The sequence below is a fragment of the Akebia trifoliata genome, chromosome 14 (assembly GCF_017979445.1).
Source record: "Akebia trifoliata isolate Shusen 1 chromosome 14, ASM1797944v1, whole genome shotgun sequence".
NCBI lineage: Eukaryota > Viridiplantae > Streptophyta > Magnoliopsida > Ranunculales > Lardizabalaceae > Akebia > Akebia trifoliata.
In genome coordinates, this window is record NC_141388.1 from 2,794,670 (window position 1) to 2,809,864 (window position 15,195).

At 34.2% G+C, this 15,195-nt stretch overlaps 1 protein-coding gene across 30 annotated transcripts; it reads left to right on the plus strand.

The window, feature by feature from the left end:
* The first annotated feature begins 2,414 nt into the window (after positions 1-2,414).
* On the plus strand, positions 2,415-8,827 carry LOC147385485 (bifunctional nitrilase/nitrile hydratase NIT4A-like). Of its 30 annotated transcripts, none has more exons than XR_015171814.1 (3): positions 2,415-2,841; positions 4,295-4,968; positions 5,070-6,521. XR_015171814.1 is itself a non-coding variant. In XM_086422800.1 (3 exons), exon 1 carries the CDS (start codon positions 2,463-2,465, stop codon positions 2,829-2,831), a length of 369 nt encoding a protein of 122 aa, XP_086278926.1. In that variant the 5' UTR covers positions 2,415-2,462; the 3' UTR covers positions 2,832-2,841; positions 5,093-5,121; positions 5,653-6,521. The 30 variants fall into 30 exon arrangements, 8 of the variants coding, with proteins under 8 accessions (XP_086278926.1, XP_086278931.1, XP_086278925.1 ...); XM_086422800.1 differs by lacking the exon at positions 4,295-4,968 and having other exon boundaries at positions 5,093-5,121; positions 5,653-6,521; XR_015171817.1 differs by having other exon boundaries at positions 2,417-2,841; positions 4,785-4,968.
* Positions 8,828-15,195: the final 6,368 nt, after the last annotated feature.

A 15,195-nucleotide genomic window follows, 5' to 3' on the forward strand; every position in this document is an offset into this window, starting at 1 on the left:
TCGGTTCTCTACTTCAACAGTCAGCTAGGGGTGTCAATTAAGCCCATATTGGCCTTCTAACATGACCTGACCCAGCCCAGACCAAGAAAGAAGGGTTAGGGTTTCCTTAGGCCCAAAAGTTTGGATCGGGCTTAAGAAAACTCAATCCATTAAATCCCGAACGGGATAGGCCCAACCTGCTAGTATATTTTATATGTCTTGATAGATGTATGATTTTTCTAACAAAAGATAACTGAAACAAATTATAAATAAATAAAAAAATTATTTCCATTTGTAATCAATTTTTTCAATTATGATATAGATTCGATATTATTTTGACAATATCAATCAACTTCAATTGATTTAAAAAATGCACGAATTTATTTAATAGAATTCAAAAATTAACCCAACCGGAGCTCATTAGGGCTCGAAGAGTATAGAGGCCGGGTTCCAGCATAACCAATTTAGGCCTAAAGATTATAGATCCACCCTTCGATGGTCGTAAGTTCAATTGGGGTGAAGCTGGAAAAGGTTAGTTGTACGAAACCTGTGGTTGGATTGAATCTTTATTTTATTTTATTTTTATTACAGGCTATCTTATAGACAACAGATCGGACTCGTATCTGAGATTTTCCCAGTCCATAGACCATTGTCTTGTTCAAGGACTAGTCAGATTGAATCCTTAAAGTCTGACTAATTTACTTCGTAGGGAGAAAAAAAGGACAAAGGGTTGGTTACATATATTACCATCGCCTTCAAAGGCTCACTATGTATATTGCGGTCAAAGTGGACTCCTCCTATACATGGTTTTTAAACTCATTTTGACGTCTCGTCTCATCTTGTCCATGAATAACACCAAGTCATCAAGTCATCTCAGACAAATTTTCCTATACGTTTGAGTCATCAAATTCAACAATGAGACAAATGAACTATGGTTTCAAATCTCGTCTGATACAATTGACTTGTCTATCCATCTTGTTGGTGGACGAGGCTCACAGAGCGAGTCAGCAATCGCATACTCATGAATTTTTTTTTATACTCATGGTACTAATATTGACTTCGCCATTTTTTTTTATTACACTTAACATTTTAGTGATGAAAAAATGTTAAGATACTAAAAATACTCTCTCATTTCTTTTGTCTTATCTAAGGTTTTCTATTATGATACATTTCAATGTTTTGTATTTTTTTTTTTTTATGAAAATGAATGACATATTCATCATTTCAAATATGTTGCTTTCGTTGTATGTTTGTGTCATTATTATAAATTGGAAGATGGCATGTGCAAACACACATGTATTAAAAGTGCTTATTTGTAATTTAAAATATTGATAAAAGATTTTCATATACGATATAGTAAAAAAGAATATATATTTGTTTTTAATTTTAAAATTAAGCAACTTATTGTGGATTGCAATTTTCTTGATTTTTGACTAAAATGACCCTTATGATATTAAGTTGAAATGTGAAAGTAGAGTCATTTGTGGGATCAAAGTTTTGGTGTCGAACTCCGCCCTCTTTCAATATGATAGTGAAGATATATTTTGAGTATTTTAAAACGCTTTTCTTTGAGGGGTTACCTCGGCTTTCTCTTCTTGTATTTTGTTCCTATCTTTTTTTTAATATATATTGGATATTTTATGAAGATATATGCAAAGGATTTGGTTCTTATTGATTTGAGAACCAAAAGCTCAAGATGATGAGAGATTCATGAACATTTCTTTAGACTTTTGGGCATCCATGAAAATAAATTTGAAAAAGGTGAATTTTGTAGAAGCTCACAGGTTGTTGATAATTTTACCATGTATGTCTCTTATAGAAACTCGAGAATTATTACAATAATTTTGTAAATGATTCCTTCCACCCATGTACCCCAAACGACCTTACTTACCAACAACGGAGAACATTTTTCATAAAGTACTAGATGACAACACTTGGCACCGTGAGGTTGGACCAAATTCACCAATTCCGAGGGAATAATCTAAAGCCACAATGTATTAGGTTCCCTTGAAGAATCAGGGATGGTCAAATCCAAACTCAAAATTCGGATGATCATCCCAGGAAGAAACCTACGTGTGGTAGACAATTTAAATCCTTAGAAATCAAGAGGATTTGGGAGAAGATATCATATTCTAATAACCCAAAAAATTAAGAATAACAAAAAATTCCAAAATCTAAAGAATGAAAAAGGACATAATCTTGATTGCATATATTCCAAATAAAATTCTACCTCCTAATCAAAATGAGGATGAAGTTGGTATCATGGTCAATGATGTCCTAAGAGTTTATCCTAATAAATACAAGCCCAAATGTATCAAAAGGTACAATCTTATTTCACTTATTGTTATTCCGCTACTTTTTACACTAAATTTGATTTGGGTGTTGGAGAGTTTGTTTCGAAGGCATACCTCGTAGTTAGAAATCTATAGACATCAAGCAGTTCAGGAGTATCTCGAGGTAGTAGAAGAAATTGCATCAACGACATGAAGCTCACAATAAGTTATGATGGTACATCTGTTTTTTACCTTGACTTCTCCACTGATCCCTCTTACAAAGATAAAGATACAGATAAAGATGAAAGACGAAGAAAAAAAGAAGTTTGGTGCGTGCAGATAGAGTATATTACTAGTAGGCACCTGCAAGAAAGGAAAGGAGAGATGGTGTGGTCACTGTGGAGTTTCCCTCCCACACCCAAGAGTCTGGCCGTGACCGTTGGATGCTTCATCACTGGTGCCACCCTTTTCGGTGTTGGTGCGCACCTATCGTTGGTCAACATCGCCCCTCAACAAGCTCGAATCAAAGCCCGTAACGATTTCATCAAACAATTCCTCAAGGACAAATTCGATCGCTGATGTCAACATGGTATCAGTATCACTCACTCTCTTCAATTTTTCTACCAATTTATTTATTGACTCTCTATTTCTACATTGATGTCTCCAATTCATTGATTTGTTGTACTCCTCTGAAAAAAAAAACTAAAAAACTAAAAAAGAGTATGGATTCTGAATTTTGTGATTTAGTCAGAGGATGAGATATCTTATAATCATAATTTAGAAAGAAAAAAAAAAATTGTCAATAATTGGGAAGTGAGATTCATAGACAAAACTCATGAGATATATTTAGAATTTCTCTCACCCAACCAGAGATGAGTGTTGAAGAATCATAGTTATGACTTGATTTTATTCAGATCATTCTGCCTTATGTTTGATCATTCAAAGTACCCTAAATATCCTGCGTCCTTCATTTGGCATTTGATAGCATCATTTCATGTTCATACCATATTGCAAAGTAGGATCAGAAATCTGATCACACTGTATTTATGTCTTCGATATATATATATATGCTGTGTCAACCAACCAATTACACCCAAAGACCGATCTGTTGGAGCGGGTGGAGAACTATGAATATAAGAGGGTCACGAGGCTTAACTGTGGTATGACAAACCCGAGAGTGGAGGAAAATATACACCCAACACGCCCCCTCACCCATAATGTTTTTGTGGGCACTAACCATTTGCAGTTTGTTGGGTCTATCAAAATAAAGAAATAGTAGAGTTTCGATAAAAAGTAGAATTCAAAATTGGAAATCATCATTTGTATCAAAGCACTTGTATTGTTTGATCAAAAAGGCACAAGGAATTTCTAGGTGTATTCTTTGAGGATATGTCAACCTTGATGAAATATTTACATCATGTTGTATTGGTTGTTGATGTAATATTATGCTTGTTGTATTAGTTTTAGAGTGGGTTTAGAGGACAGAGTAAGGTTTTGGGAAGATAGGTGATGTGGTAATTCAGCTCTGTCGACTCAATACCCATCTTTGTAAGCTTGTTTACTGAGAAGGAATTGCTCAATACAGCATTGTGTGGTTTGTAACAGGATCACCAATTCTTGGGATCTGGGGTTCAAGAGGAATTTCATTGTCTAGGAGATAACCAAGATAACATCTTTTCTAGATGAATTCCCAATTCAAGGAGAACGATTATGATAGGAATGGGTCAAGGCTAAGGATAAGAGATTCTCAGTACGCTCCTTCTACAAATCACTTCTTCCAACGTTTGAAATCTCCTACCCCGAATCTCTTATTTGGTCCGATCTTGTTCCTTCTAAGGTATCATTCTTTGTTTGGCTTTCCTCCTTAGGGAGGATTCTCACTTTGGATCATTTGATCTACCATGGTTGGGTTAATTCAAACTTTTGTTCTCTTTTCATAAGAGATGGGGAATCTGTTGATCACACTTTAATCCAATGCTCTTTTTCCTAAGGTATTTGGTCTTTATTTCTATACTTACTTAAAACTTTCTTCATGCTGCTAGAAGAGTGGGCATATAATATCTTCTCTTAGAAAAAGACACCATTGGGTTATTCTTCCTTCAGCCATTTGGAAAGAGAGAAACTACCGGGTATTCTAGGGCAAGGAGAGTACATCGCAAGCTGTGCATATGGTGATTCTCGTCTTATTGTTACTTTGGTCAAAGTTGGATAAGAATTTCTTGGGGATTTTCTTTTGAGGATTTTGTGTTCATATGAGATTCTCTTTGTAACTTGTAGTGTTGCTCTTTGTTGTTCCTTCTGTTTTTCCTTTCTTTTGGTTCTCTTGTTTGGGGGCTATCTCAACCACCTTCTTTTGTTTTTTTTTGCTTTCTTTTTTAATAAAATTTTTACACTAATCAAAAAAAAAAAAAAAAAAGTTAACCGATTGCAGCAGTGGCTGGAATACACAATATCTATTTAGTGATGGGTATGATAGATAGAGGGAGATGGATACACACTCTATCGTAGAGTTCTGTTTTTTTCGATTCCCAGGGAAATCATTTTGGAAAGCACTGCAAACTCACACCTACGTTACTTGAACATTTAATGTGGAGTTCTGGTGATGGATCAACAATTCCAGTTTATGAGACCCCAATCGCAAATGTAGGTGTCATCATTTGCTGGGAGAATAAATCCAATACAATTCCTCTGCTAAGAACAACAATGTATGCTAAAGGTGAACTTTTCAGCATTTATTTAATTTTATCTTTCAATACCCAATATATCTCATGAAATCCCTCTATGATTGTAGAATTGAAATAAATATTGCTCCTACAGCTGATGCAAGGGATGTGTGGCAGGCATCAATGACGCATGTTCCTCTTGAGGGGTGGGTGTTTCCTTCTGTCAGCAAACCAGTTCTGCCCAAGAAAAGATTACCCATTTCCACCTGAATACCCAATTAGGATGGCGACGCCCTCTCTCAGCAGATCTAGATGACATACAAATTTCTTCACAAATAATTATAATTCTTAAATTTTGTAAAGCAATTCCGATCCTTAGAAATTTCTTTTTCATCAATATCTGTGAGACATAAATGGCAAAAACCAGAAACAAACCTGAGATTAAAGGATACACATTCAACATGTCAATGCTTTCTCAATGAGTACCCTCATAAGGATATGGAAGAGCTATTCTCTCTGACTTTGAGGTTGTTGTGGATGGGATCTGGATAAACATTTTGGTGTGTCCCATCCAATCAGATTTTCTAGGTGATGACCTATAAGCCATTTGTTAAGCACAAAAAGGGAGTGCTTTCCCGGCATCCCCAACTTCTTTTGATAAGCAAGCATTCTCCCTCTTGAAAAACCTTATTATTTTCTGTGGTTCTGATCTTAGAACTCTTTAAATTGATGTTCAGATGGTGTGTAGATTTTGGAGGAATAGTGCGTGCAAAGTTCGAGTTTGATGTGGTTGGACACTACAGAAGACCTGATGTGCTGAGCCTGACTATGAGTGGCCATCAAACAGGTTCAGTTACTCTTACATCTGCAGCAAAGACTGAAGGCTCATAAAAGCACTAAGAGCCTTTTACGTTGCGTGAACAGTAATTCTAGGGACCACCTTCATCACCTCATTGTCAGTCTCTTAGATTGGAAATTGAGTGACAGTGGTCTGCCAACAATTATCAAATATTAGAGGACAACGCTTTGGCACCGATGCTTATAGGCGTAGTTTAAAAAAACTATTACATTGGAATACATTACAACAATAACTCCATAAACTGTTACATTTTTTTTACATTAGAATACCTGTGGTAAAATAGTCGTAACTCTTGCCTACTGTTAAGCCATCGTTACGGTCTCTTTCAATCCATGCTTTCCAATTGAAATTGGTGTTAAGGTTTGTTTGTCGGTTTTAGTACTTTTGCTTGTTTGTTGATTTTGTCTTTGTTGCTTTTAATGATGCACGCATTTAAATTCAGACAGTTGGAGTATTAAGCAGAGTTTCTTTGATGGGTCCACAAGTAAGGTTGATGTATGGCACATCTGATGGTGGTTCAATTATTCAGTCTGAACCAAAGTCTAGGTGGGCAATTTGTTAGGTGTGGCTCAAAAGGTGTTCTTAGATGTGATTTTTATGTATTATTTTGCAACTGTTTTGGATAGAGGAAACATCATTCATTTGGCTGACCCCAAATTTTTGGGATAAGGCTTTGATAATGATGATAGGACTACTTGCTCTCATAACATGGATTTCTCTCTTGAATGAATTATATTGATTGGGATCTGGCTGGCTTTGCTCATGACTCCTAAGAAGCACATGTATTGATTGGTTTTAATGATCCATTATTTCTTCTTTTTTTTGTTGGGTAAGATGGACTTGAACCCATGACCTCAATTTGCAATGTTTCTAACCAACTGAGCTATGGGTCTAAGCCCAAGGATCCATTATTTCTCTCACTCCATTATATAAAAAGTTCTATTTTCCCCACACACTCCATTAACAGACACTGTTTTTTTTTTTTTTTCCTGTTTGGTATTGGGCATGAGCTTAGCTCTGCAGATTGTTCTTGGTTTCATGTTTTTTAGGCCCACTCAGTACTGTAGATGGGGTTTGATCCAATAAATGTAATATAGAAGTGGATATATCCCTAATCAAATGATATTTTAAAGTTTTTCTTAGCTTAGACAGTCCATTTACTATTGCAGAGAAAAGGAAAATCGTTTAAAAAATAAGCAAATGTTACAGACCAAGCAAAGCCAAAGAACGTAACTATGACTCATTCCTCCTATTGAAATCAGTTTGTTTGAATATAAGGCTAAGGAACAGCCCCAGTTGACACTTAATCATGTACAACCTATCCAAAACAAAAACATAATTCTGTGCCAATTAATAAATAAAAAAAATCAAATTACCTAATCTTAATAACAATATCTAGTGCGTCAGGTTAGAAGGTTAAGTTTGGTGCCAGCATTCGCAGTAGCTCCAATTCCATTAGTACATATTTAAGTTGCAGAAGTTGAAAATTTTGTACTTGGAACTTTATACTGGATTTGCACAGGTTGTCTTGTCCCTTCTATTGGCAATAGGTTGCCATTATTAATTGGTTGGGTCACATTTTCCGTGCTCTTATTTTGAAGAATAAAGTAATTAAAGAGATGTGAACGCCGCCTGGATCATCTAATCGCTACTGTTGATTAATGATATGCTCGATTCTGCGATCAACCCTAACCCAATCACATTCAGGTCCTTGTGAAGCCACATTCTCTCAAAGCTTAGACAACAGAAACACCCATGACCCAACCACATCTGCACAGGAACAAATCTAACCACCATTATTAAGTAAATTAAACAATGATCTTGAGCATTGTTAATTAATTGCCTCATAAAACTTCCACCTGAAGCAAGTGTTTGGTACTTCGGTTTAAGGGGTTTTAGGAGAGCATGGTAAATTAACGCTCTTTGAGATGTGAAAGAAAAAAACAATTCTAAAATGTAAATGTGTGAAAGAATGCATTTTAGAACATGGATAATGCATGGTAAGCCTTAGAATGTGGTATGCATAGTAAATACTAATGTAATTAGAGGAGGGAGCCATATAAAATTCTGAACTGAGTTGTGAAAAGTTGGAAGTCACATTTCGAGGGGTTGATATTTTGATCTGATCTCAGTCAAGATGGGAATATGTTCCCCAATAGGCTGAAACGGCACGAATTTTTGAATCAAATACTCGTATTCTTGGGTGAGGAGAGGGATGAGGTGGCCAACCTGTTATAGTGGACATTGTTGCCATGATAGAGGTTAATTTTGATTAGAAGATTAGCATAATTCATTGATTATTCATAGAGCAACAATGTCCACGTAGAAGAAAACCTTATTAGGAATGCCAAATTATACTGGCAGTGACATGCTAACCAATGAAGAGTAGTATGATATAGTTGTCTATTCACTCATCATTTATGGTTTATGCTGACACTGATAAACCCTAAATCTAAGTGCATATATGGAGCACCAAATAGCAATCTTTCAAAGTTCAACGCAAACATTTTTGTGGACCCTTTGGACTAATCTATCTAAACCACCCCATGCGAGTGATCATGGATTAAGTACTTACTACCACAGTAACAAAATTCTCTGATTTTTTTTTAAGTTGCGATTAATTCACGATTCTTTCAATCAGATATTTAATCCCGACTTATTCACAAAGCTTTGAAACATATATTTTTATATTATATTTAATATAAAATTTTATAATTTTATTTAATATATGATATATATACATTTTTATTTCATCCATAAGTAATAGTATATTTGCATTTTTTTGGAATCCAGACTCTATCACTATGCTTAATATCAAAATGGGTGGTTTAAGTCCATCTAAGAAAAGGCGAGGAACAAGTTCGTTGATTCTTTTACAACTGCAATAATATTCCAGATGATTTTCTCGAAATGACGAGGATAAAGTTAATGGATCCATTTACTATCGTTCGTAAGGGAAAAATGGGTTATTTCTTTTATCTGGGCTTTGTGTTTAAATCAATTGAGAAGATCTGAAGTTTACTTCTGAAAAATGACTTGTGCTGCTTATTCTTCTTTGGAGGGTTGGTGTAGATTTTTTTACATGCTTTGTTGTTATAACCTACTGAGAATAAAACTTCACTTTCTCCTCAAAAGGGCTTGTAGAGTTTGATCTACTAGAAATAGTTTTTGTAATTCTTTTCTTTTCTTTTTTTTTTATTATCAAACTTTGCACTTGATGGATTGGAAATCATGATGTTTTATTTTTGGACTCATAAGCTTGATCCTGTTCGGTGGATGGAATTCAAATACTCTTGAGAGAGATGTCTTAACTTTAGTTTTGATAGACCTAAAGTGGAAATAACTTCTTAATTGTAACTTGACTTTGATGAGTTTTAGGTAATAGGTTTAAAGGTCAAATCAATCTATATTCCAATTCAACATGTTTATGGGTTTTTGGTGGGTTCACCCATCTCTGCGGTTATAGGTTCCATAACTAGATTATTTAATCCTTAGGTTATGTTTGTCTAGAAATCAGACTTCAGAAGTTTTATCTAACGCCCCTTTATCATTAGTTCAAAAATTTTGAATTTTGATTTTAAAGTCTGAAATTTGAAACGAAATCAATCAAAATAAAATTTCTGAAAACTAAATTTTAAAAGTGGACCACCTCCATTCAAACTTCAGAAATATTACCAAACACACCTGGATCGATCCATTTTAATAGGTATTTTGGATCATTTATTGAGTAACTCATCCTATTGGAAGTTTGGGTCTAATGCCTGGTATAAATCACTTGGACATATTCATACATGTTTTTCATCCACAAAATCTAGGCCTAAATCATAAGAAGTCCATTTTGAATCGATGGATTCGATGTCAATGTGTACGGCACACATTTATGATTTTTAGGAGCTTTTTGTGACTGCAATTTCAATGACTACAGTTGTACCTTCAATGGCACACTTGATAGTTACTTAGATTGATTAGGTAGCAGCAAATATTGACCCTTTATGAATAATGATTTACTTGATTTATATCCTGGAAAAAAAAATTCTTTATCTAGATACCTTTGCCCATCATCACCACTACTATCACCACCTCCACCACCACCACCACTAAGACCTTTTAAGCTAATAGGGTTGAAATGTAATCAAATCAAAACACTCACGATCAACTCACACATCATCAAAAACTGAAAGTTTTGATAAGTCATATTTGAATGACCTCAAGATTGTACCTCACATCACACATCCTAATGTGAAAGTGTGTAGGAATCATAAATGCTTTTGCTACAAACATGTATTTATCGATTTCCATAAAACAGAAACAACCAAGAATAGTAGACTTGTCAAAAGTTCTCTATTCACATCCATCAAATCCCTCACTAAAATATAAATTTAAAAAAAAAAATCTAACTCAAAGAAATAAAAAGAAGCAAATAAATGCAAAAGATACCTTACTTCATCATTTCCACTTGCTTTCATCTAAAACTCCCCAAAAGACAAAGTACGTCCCACTCTACAGTTTTGAAACAACAAGTCCTTTGCCACCCCCACCCACACCCACACCCACACCCACACCCACATTATTTCATTTCATACGATGCGTCTCTCACACTATATAACTCAACCCCCACTCCCCTTCATTGTCCTTTCTTCCTTTAAAGGAAATAAAATTGTGGTGGGACCACGTTAGTAGGCGTGTTCTAATGGTTGAGATGGTCCCACACCTCTGACCCTATTACCCTAAATACACCACTTGATTCACACAAAATTCTTTTACATCCATCAGATTGGTAGGCATGCAAGTGGGCCCCACATGTGGTGTAAGGACGCACGCCTCCTGCTATCAGAAATTATTTCAAACCCATTTAGGGACCGACCGACAGCTTGCAAGTAGAGAGACGTGACTTTCTCCTAAACCCTTCTACCCTTAATTAAATAGATTTAAGATTAATTTTTTTCTTTGAAAAGTATGAGACAGAGCTTCTGAATTTATGGTCCAGACCATGTTTTGGAAATTGGGTTATTTTTATTATTTTTCAGAATGATTTTTTATTTTTTTATTTTTTTTCTCCAATAAAATACAAATTTTCCTGCAAAGATGGTATTTAAAGTCAGGCACAAGTGCTGTAGATTGAGCCCCACTCATCACATGTGTATCAAATTCCTATCTTGTTGTATGGTCCATGTCATGGTGCGTAATTTTCATATAGGGTCCACTTTCTAAGTGTGGAAAATATAAATATTTTACAACTTATTGATTTTTTGTCAATTTTTGTCCAAACCACATGAAAAAAAATGCACGGAAGTTCAAGAAAAATCTTGCATGTTGTCTTCACTCGAGGGAGGTTGAACTATTCAAGCTTAGCTATATATTCATCTAATCATAGATCTTTCGACTATGTTGATAAAGACATTTGCCTTATCTCTACAAAAGCTTTAAAATAAAAATCATATTTGAATTATTAACAGAATAAATGATTTTAGAAAAAGAAATTAATCGAAGAACACGGTTCCTTATTAAGTTGATCCCAAGTTTATGGAATAAGACTTTCATGATGATGTAATCAAATATTCTATTATTTGCCTATAATAATAATCATGAATTATTTGAAAAATTAAATAAAATAAAACAATTCTTGTCCGTTTTAAGGGTAAAGTATATTGGTAGATGAGGTATGTATGGTGGCATGTTGTTCCTGGCCTACCTAGCACATATTGAACAAAAAAAAAAAAAAAAAAATAGAATTATTTTTAACTAGCTTTCGGACAAGATATTTTCCTAAACTTATCCAACACAATCCTATGTGTCCATTTTAATAATCAAATTAATAAGATAACCAATACTTTAGTTAGGTGAAATATCAAATAACAAGATTTAATTAAAGTTTAGCTTTATGCTTGCTTTGTCATTCTCAAATCGGAATATAAGAGTAACTCTTACCGACACATAATGTAAAATTGTATTATTATTATGAAAATTTTATCAAAAAAATCTAAGGATCTGTTTAACTATTCATGTCCTTTCAATCAATTCTATTTTTTTTACTTTTTTTTCTATATCTTTAACGTGCATATTTATTCTTATTGGGAATTGGGATTTTAATAAGCCTCCATTCCATCCAATGTAACAAAACATTAACTCACCTACAGATTAAGGGTTCAATCCATTAATCACGCACCTCGAGATATATTATAATACTTATCCTATATTGATTGCTTGCTCTTAAGCATCAATGTGGCACGTGGCGAAAGACATTGATATATGATTATCTCATCTTAACCAACCAACTACTCCACAAGATTGAGCTATTGAAGAGGGGGAGAATTATGAGTATAAAACGATCATGAGACTTAATTTATAACAAACCTAATAATGGAGAAAAGTATGCACACAACACTCCCCCTTATCTATAAGAATGGAAAGAATTAAACTTGTGACGTATATGATCTTAACACTCTGATACCATGTTAACCAATCAAACACTCCAAAAGATTGATATGTTAGAGAGGGGGAGAACAATGAATATAAAAGGGTCAAGAAACTTAATTGGGGCATGACAAATCTAAGAGTAAAGGAAAATATACACTCAACACCTTAGTTTTTGGATGAATTACTATTTCGTGAGCTAAATATGAGTTATTTACAATTTTTTTTTAACTATTTATTTTAATTATCAAAACGTAATCGATCATATTTTCGCTCAAAATAATAATAATAATAACAATAACAGAACGATAACAAATTCGACTATTTTAAAGCACATATTTCGTTGGGTTAAAGTGACTAGTTCCAATTAGTCTGTTTAAACTTGCAAAATAGTCACTTTTAAAATGTTTGAATTCATTATTGTTCACGTTTTGGTAATTAAAATGAACAATGAGCAGGAATCGTAAATTCGTCAAAAGTTAATCACATTTTCATAAATATCTCCATTTTGTTTTTCTAGAAACTTTTCACTTTCCTATAGTTACGCCCACATTTATCGCATTCATTCTTGACTTCTCACATAGATGTTATGATCATGTTTTAAAGAGTTGCGCTGAGTGAACTCAACGAAGGACACATGGGGGATACATTGACATGGTGGGGCATGTATGTCTGTAGATGCGTTATACTTGTACCTTGGAGAAAACGTATCTACGGACATACACACGCCACCACATCAAGATGTCCCTTTGTGTCCCCACTGAGGTTACTCCAGCATTAATCTTTCTTAAAACTCATACTTTTCCGTCTTCCATATTCCTAGAGATGGGTTGGAAGCAAAGGAATGCTTGCTCAGGACTAATGACATTCTCAATCTTGCAATTAGACATTTTATTGATGATCTTTAGATACTCATATGAAATATTCTTATTATTTTAAAGAGTAATGTTGGGGTGACATTGGGATTTATTGCCATTCTCGCATTTCTGACATGGAAGTATACACATAACCATAGATATTTTTTACTTGTATCTCAAGAAAACAGGTCTATGTCCATCACATCAAAGCAATGAGAATCACAGTGAAAAACAAAGTTCCCCATGGATTTTTCCTATTTTAAATAAGACAGAGATGATGAGGACGGGCATGGCTCAACAAGGAGGACATATTGACAACTATTCCACTTTACTCTTTTTTTTTTTTTTTTTTCCAATTGAGATGATAGACGAGAGATTAATATATCTATTTATAGTTGAAAAAAGAAAAAAAAAGAAAAAAAAAAAAAAAAAAACCCGAAGAAGAAGAGAGAGAGAGAGATGAATCCTGTAGCTGAGAAACCTCACGAATTGGTCGAACATGCCAGATAATTTTGCTTGTGAATCGGAGAACCCTAGATAAGATATGCTAATTTTTAAGTGTATTTCTCATCAGGTTGTCCACAACTTTTATTTAAGTAAAATAAAAAACGTTTAAATTACCAAACAATCCTCCAACTACACTACAGACAGCCTACATCTAGTAGGGGTGTTCTTGTAATTTCAGTCCCAAGGAATCCAATTCCTAAACCAGCAGCATCTCGAGAAAATTATAGAAAATTTCATATTTTTGTATTAAAAATTCCAACAAATCAAAACCTGTGCAGATATTTGCTGTGATATAAAATATATATATATATATATAGCAATTTATGATAACCATGCAGACTGATACAATGTTCCTGGCAAAAAGTCCTGAATGCATCATATTTGCATAAATGTACGGCGACAGATCTTGACCATCTGATGAAAGACCGCATCTTCCATGGGAATATAATCTCAGGAATGCAGTAGGGGATGCTCCTAAGCATATAAATTAAAAAACTCTTTCTGTGGACTGTGACACATACTAGATTTAGAGTGGAGATCCTGTGCTCTGGGTACTCTCCTTTGCTCCCATGGGCCCATCTATGTTTGTCCCACCAAGAATCAGCCTGATTGATGATTTCAACCTGATGGATTTGGACATTTTTCATAATGGGTTTTATGTATGAACCCATGAGTGGATTACAAGACCATATTGTAAATGATGCTTGAATTCAATGGCTATGAGTCACCAATCAAGATTATTTTGGTTGGTAGGTCCACTATTGATGTGCCAAATATTTAAAGATCAGTGGGACCAATTTCAAATCTAATGATCCATAGAAAATGCACCAATGCAGACAAGAAACATATGGATGGTGTACCTAATCAAGAAATCTTACGGTTGATGTTGGCGTGATACAAATATCTTATTTCCATCGATTTACACAAGAGTCCAATGTAATCCTTATAATATGCTCCCAACATGTTCTTGATATAAAAACTAATCTCACCCTTTTGCCCAACAAAAGGATCTCTGAATAGACCTGAAGATAGAGGTGACATTTGTCTTAAACTTTAAAGAATACAAATCAAGAAAGAAAGAAAAAAACAATCATATAGATTATAATATGGAGAGAGAGAGAGAGGTGAGGACAGAGTTGAAACACGAGAGCTATAAAAGTGTCTGAAGGTATTATCTTATCTCATCTCTTTCTGCCTATTGGAAATGGGGGAGATCTCTGGATTTTTGCAGACCCAATTGCTTTCCTTCATTTAAAACTATATTTATACGAAGAGAAAATTATTTAAAAAATAATAATATATTATTTTAAAAAATTATCAAAAAATAATATTAAATCAGTGGTCCGATTGCCATTTTCAAAAATCAACGGTTAGAATGTCAAATTTTCAATGTGAATTCTTGATTTGACTAAAATACCCTTTTAACCGTTGAAACCCGATAGTTTGGCTTGACCGTCAGTTTTCATTCTATACATAGCCACAAACTCCCTCCCCACTCACTCACTTACTTCCATTAGTCAATTCCTACATATTTTCAGCATAATCAAGTAAAAAAATTATGTTTTTAATTTTTCTGTAATATTGTTAAAAATTAAATCTTTTATTTTGTTTCAGTATAATGTTATTACAAATAAATAAAGTAA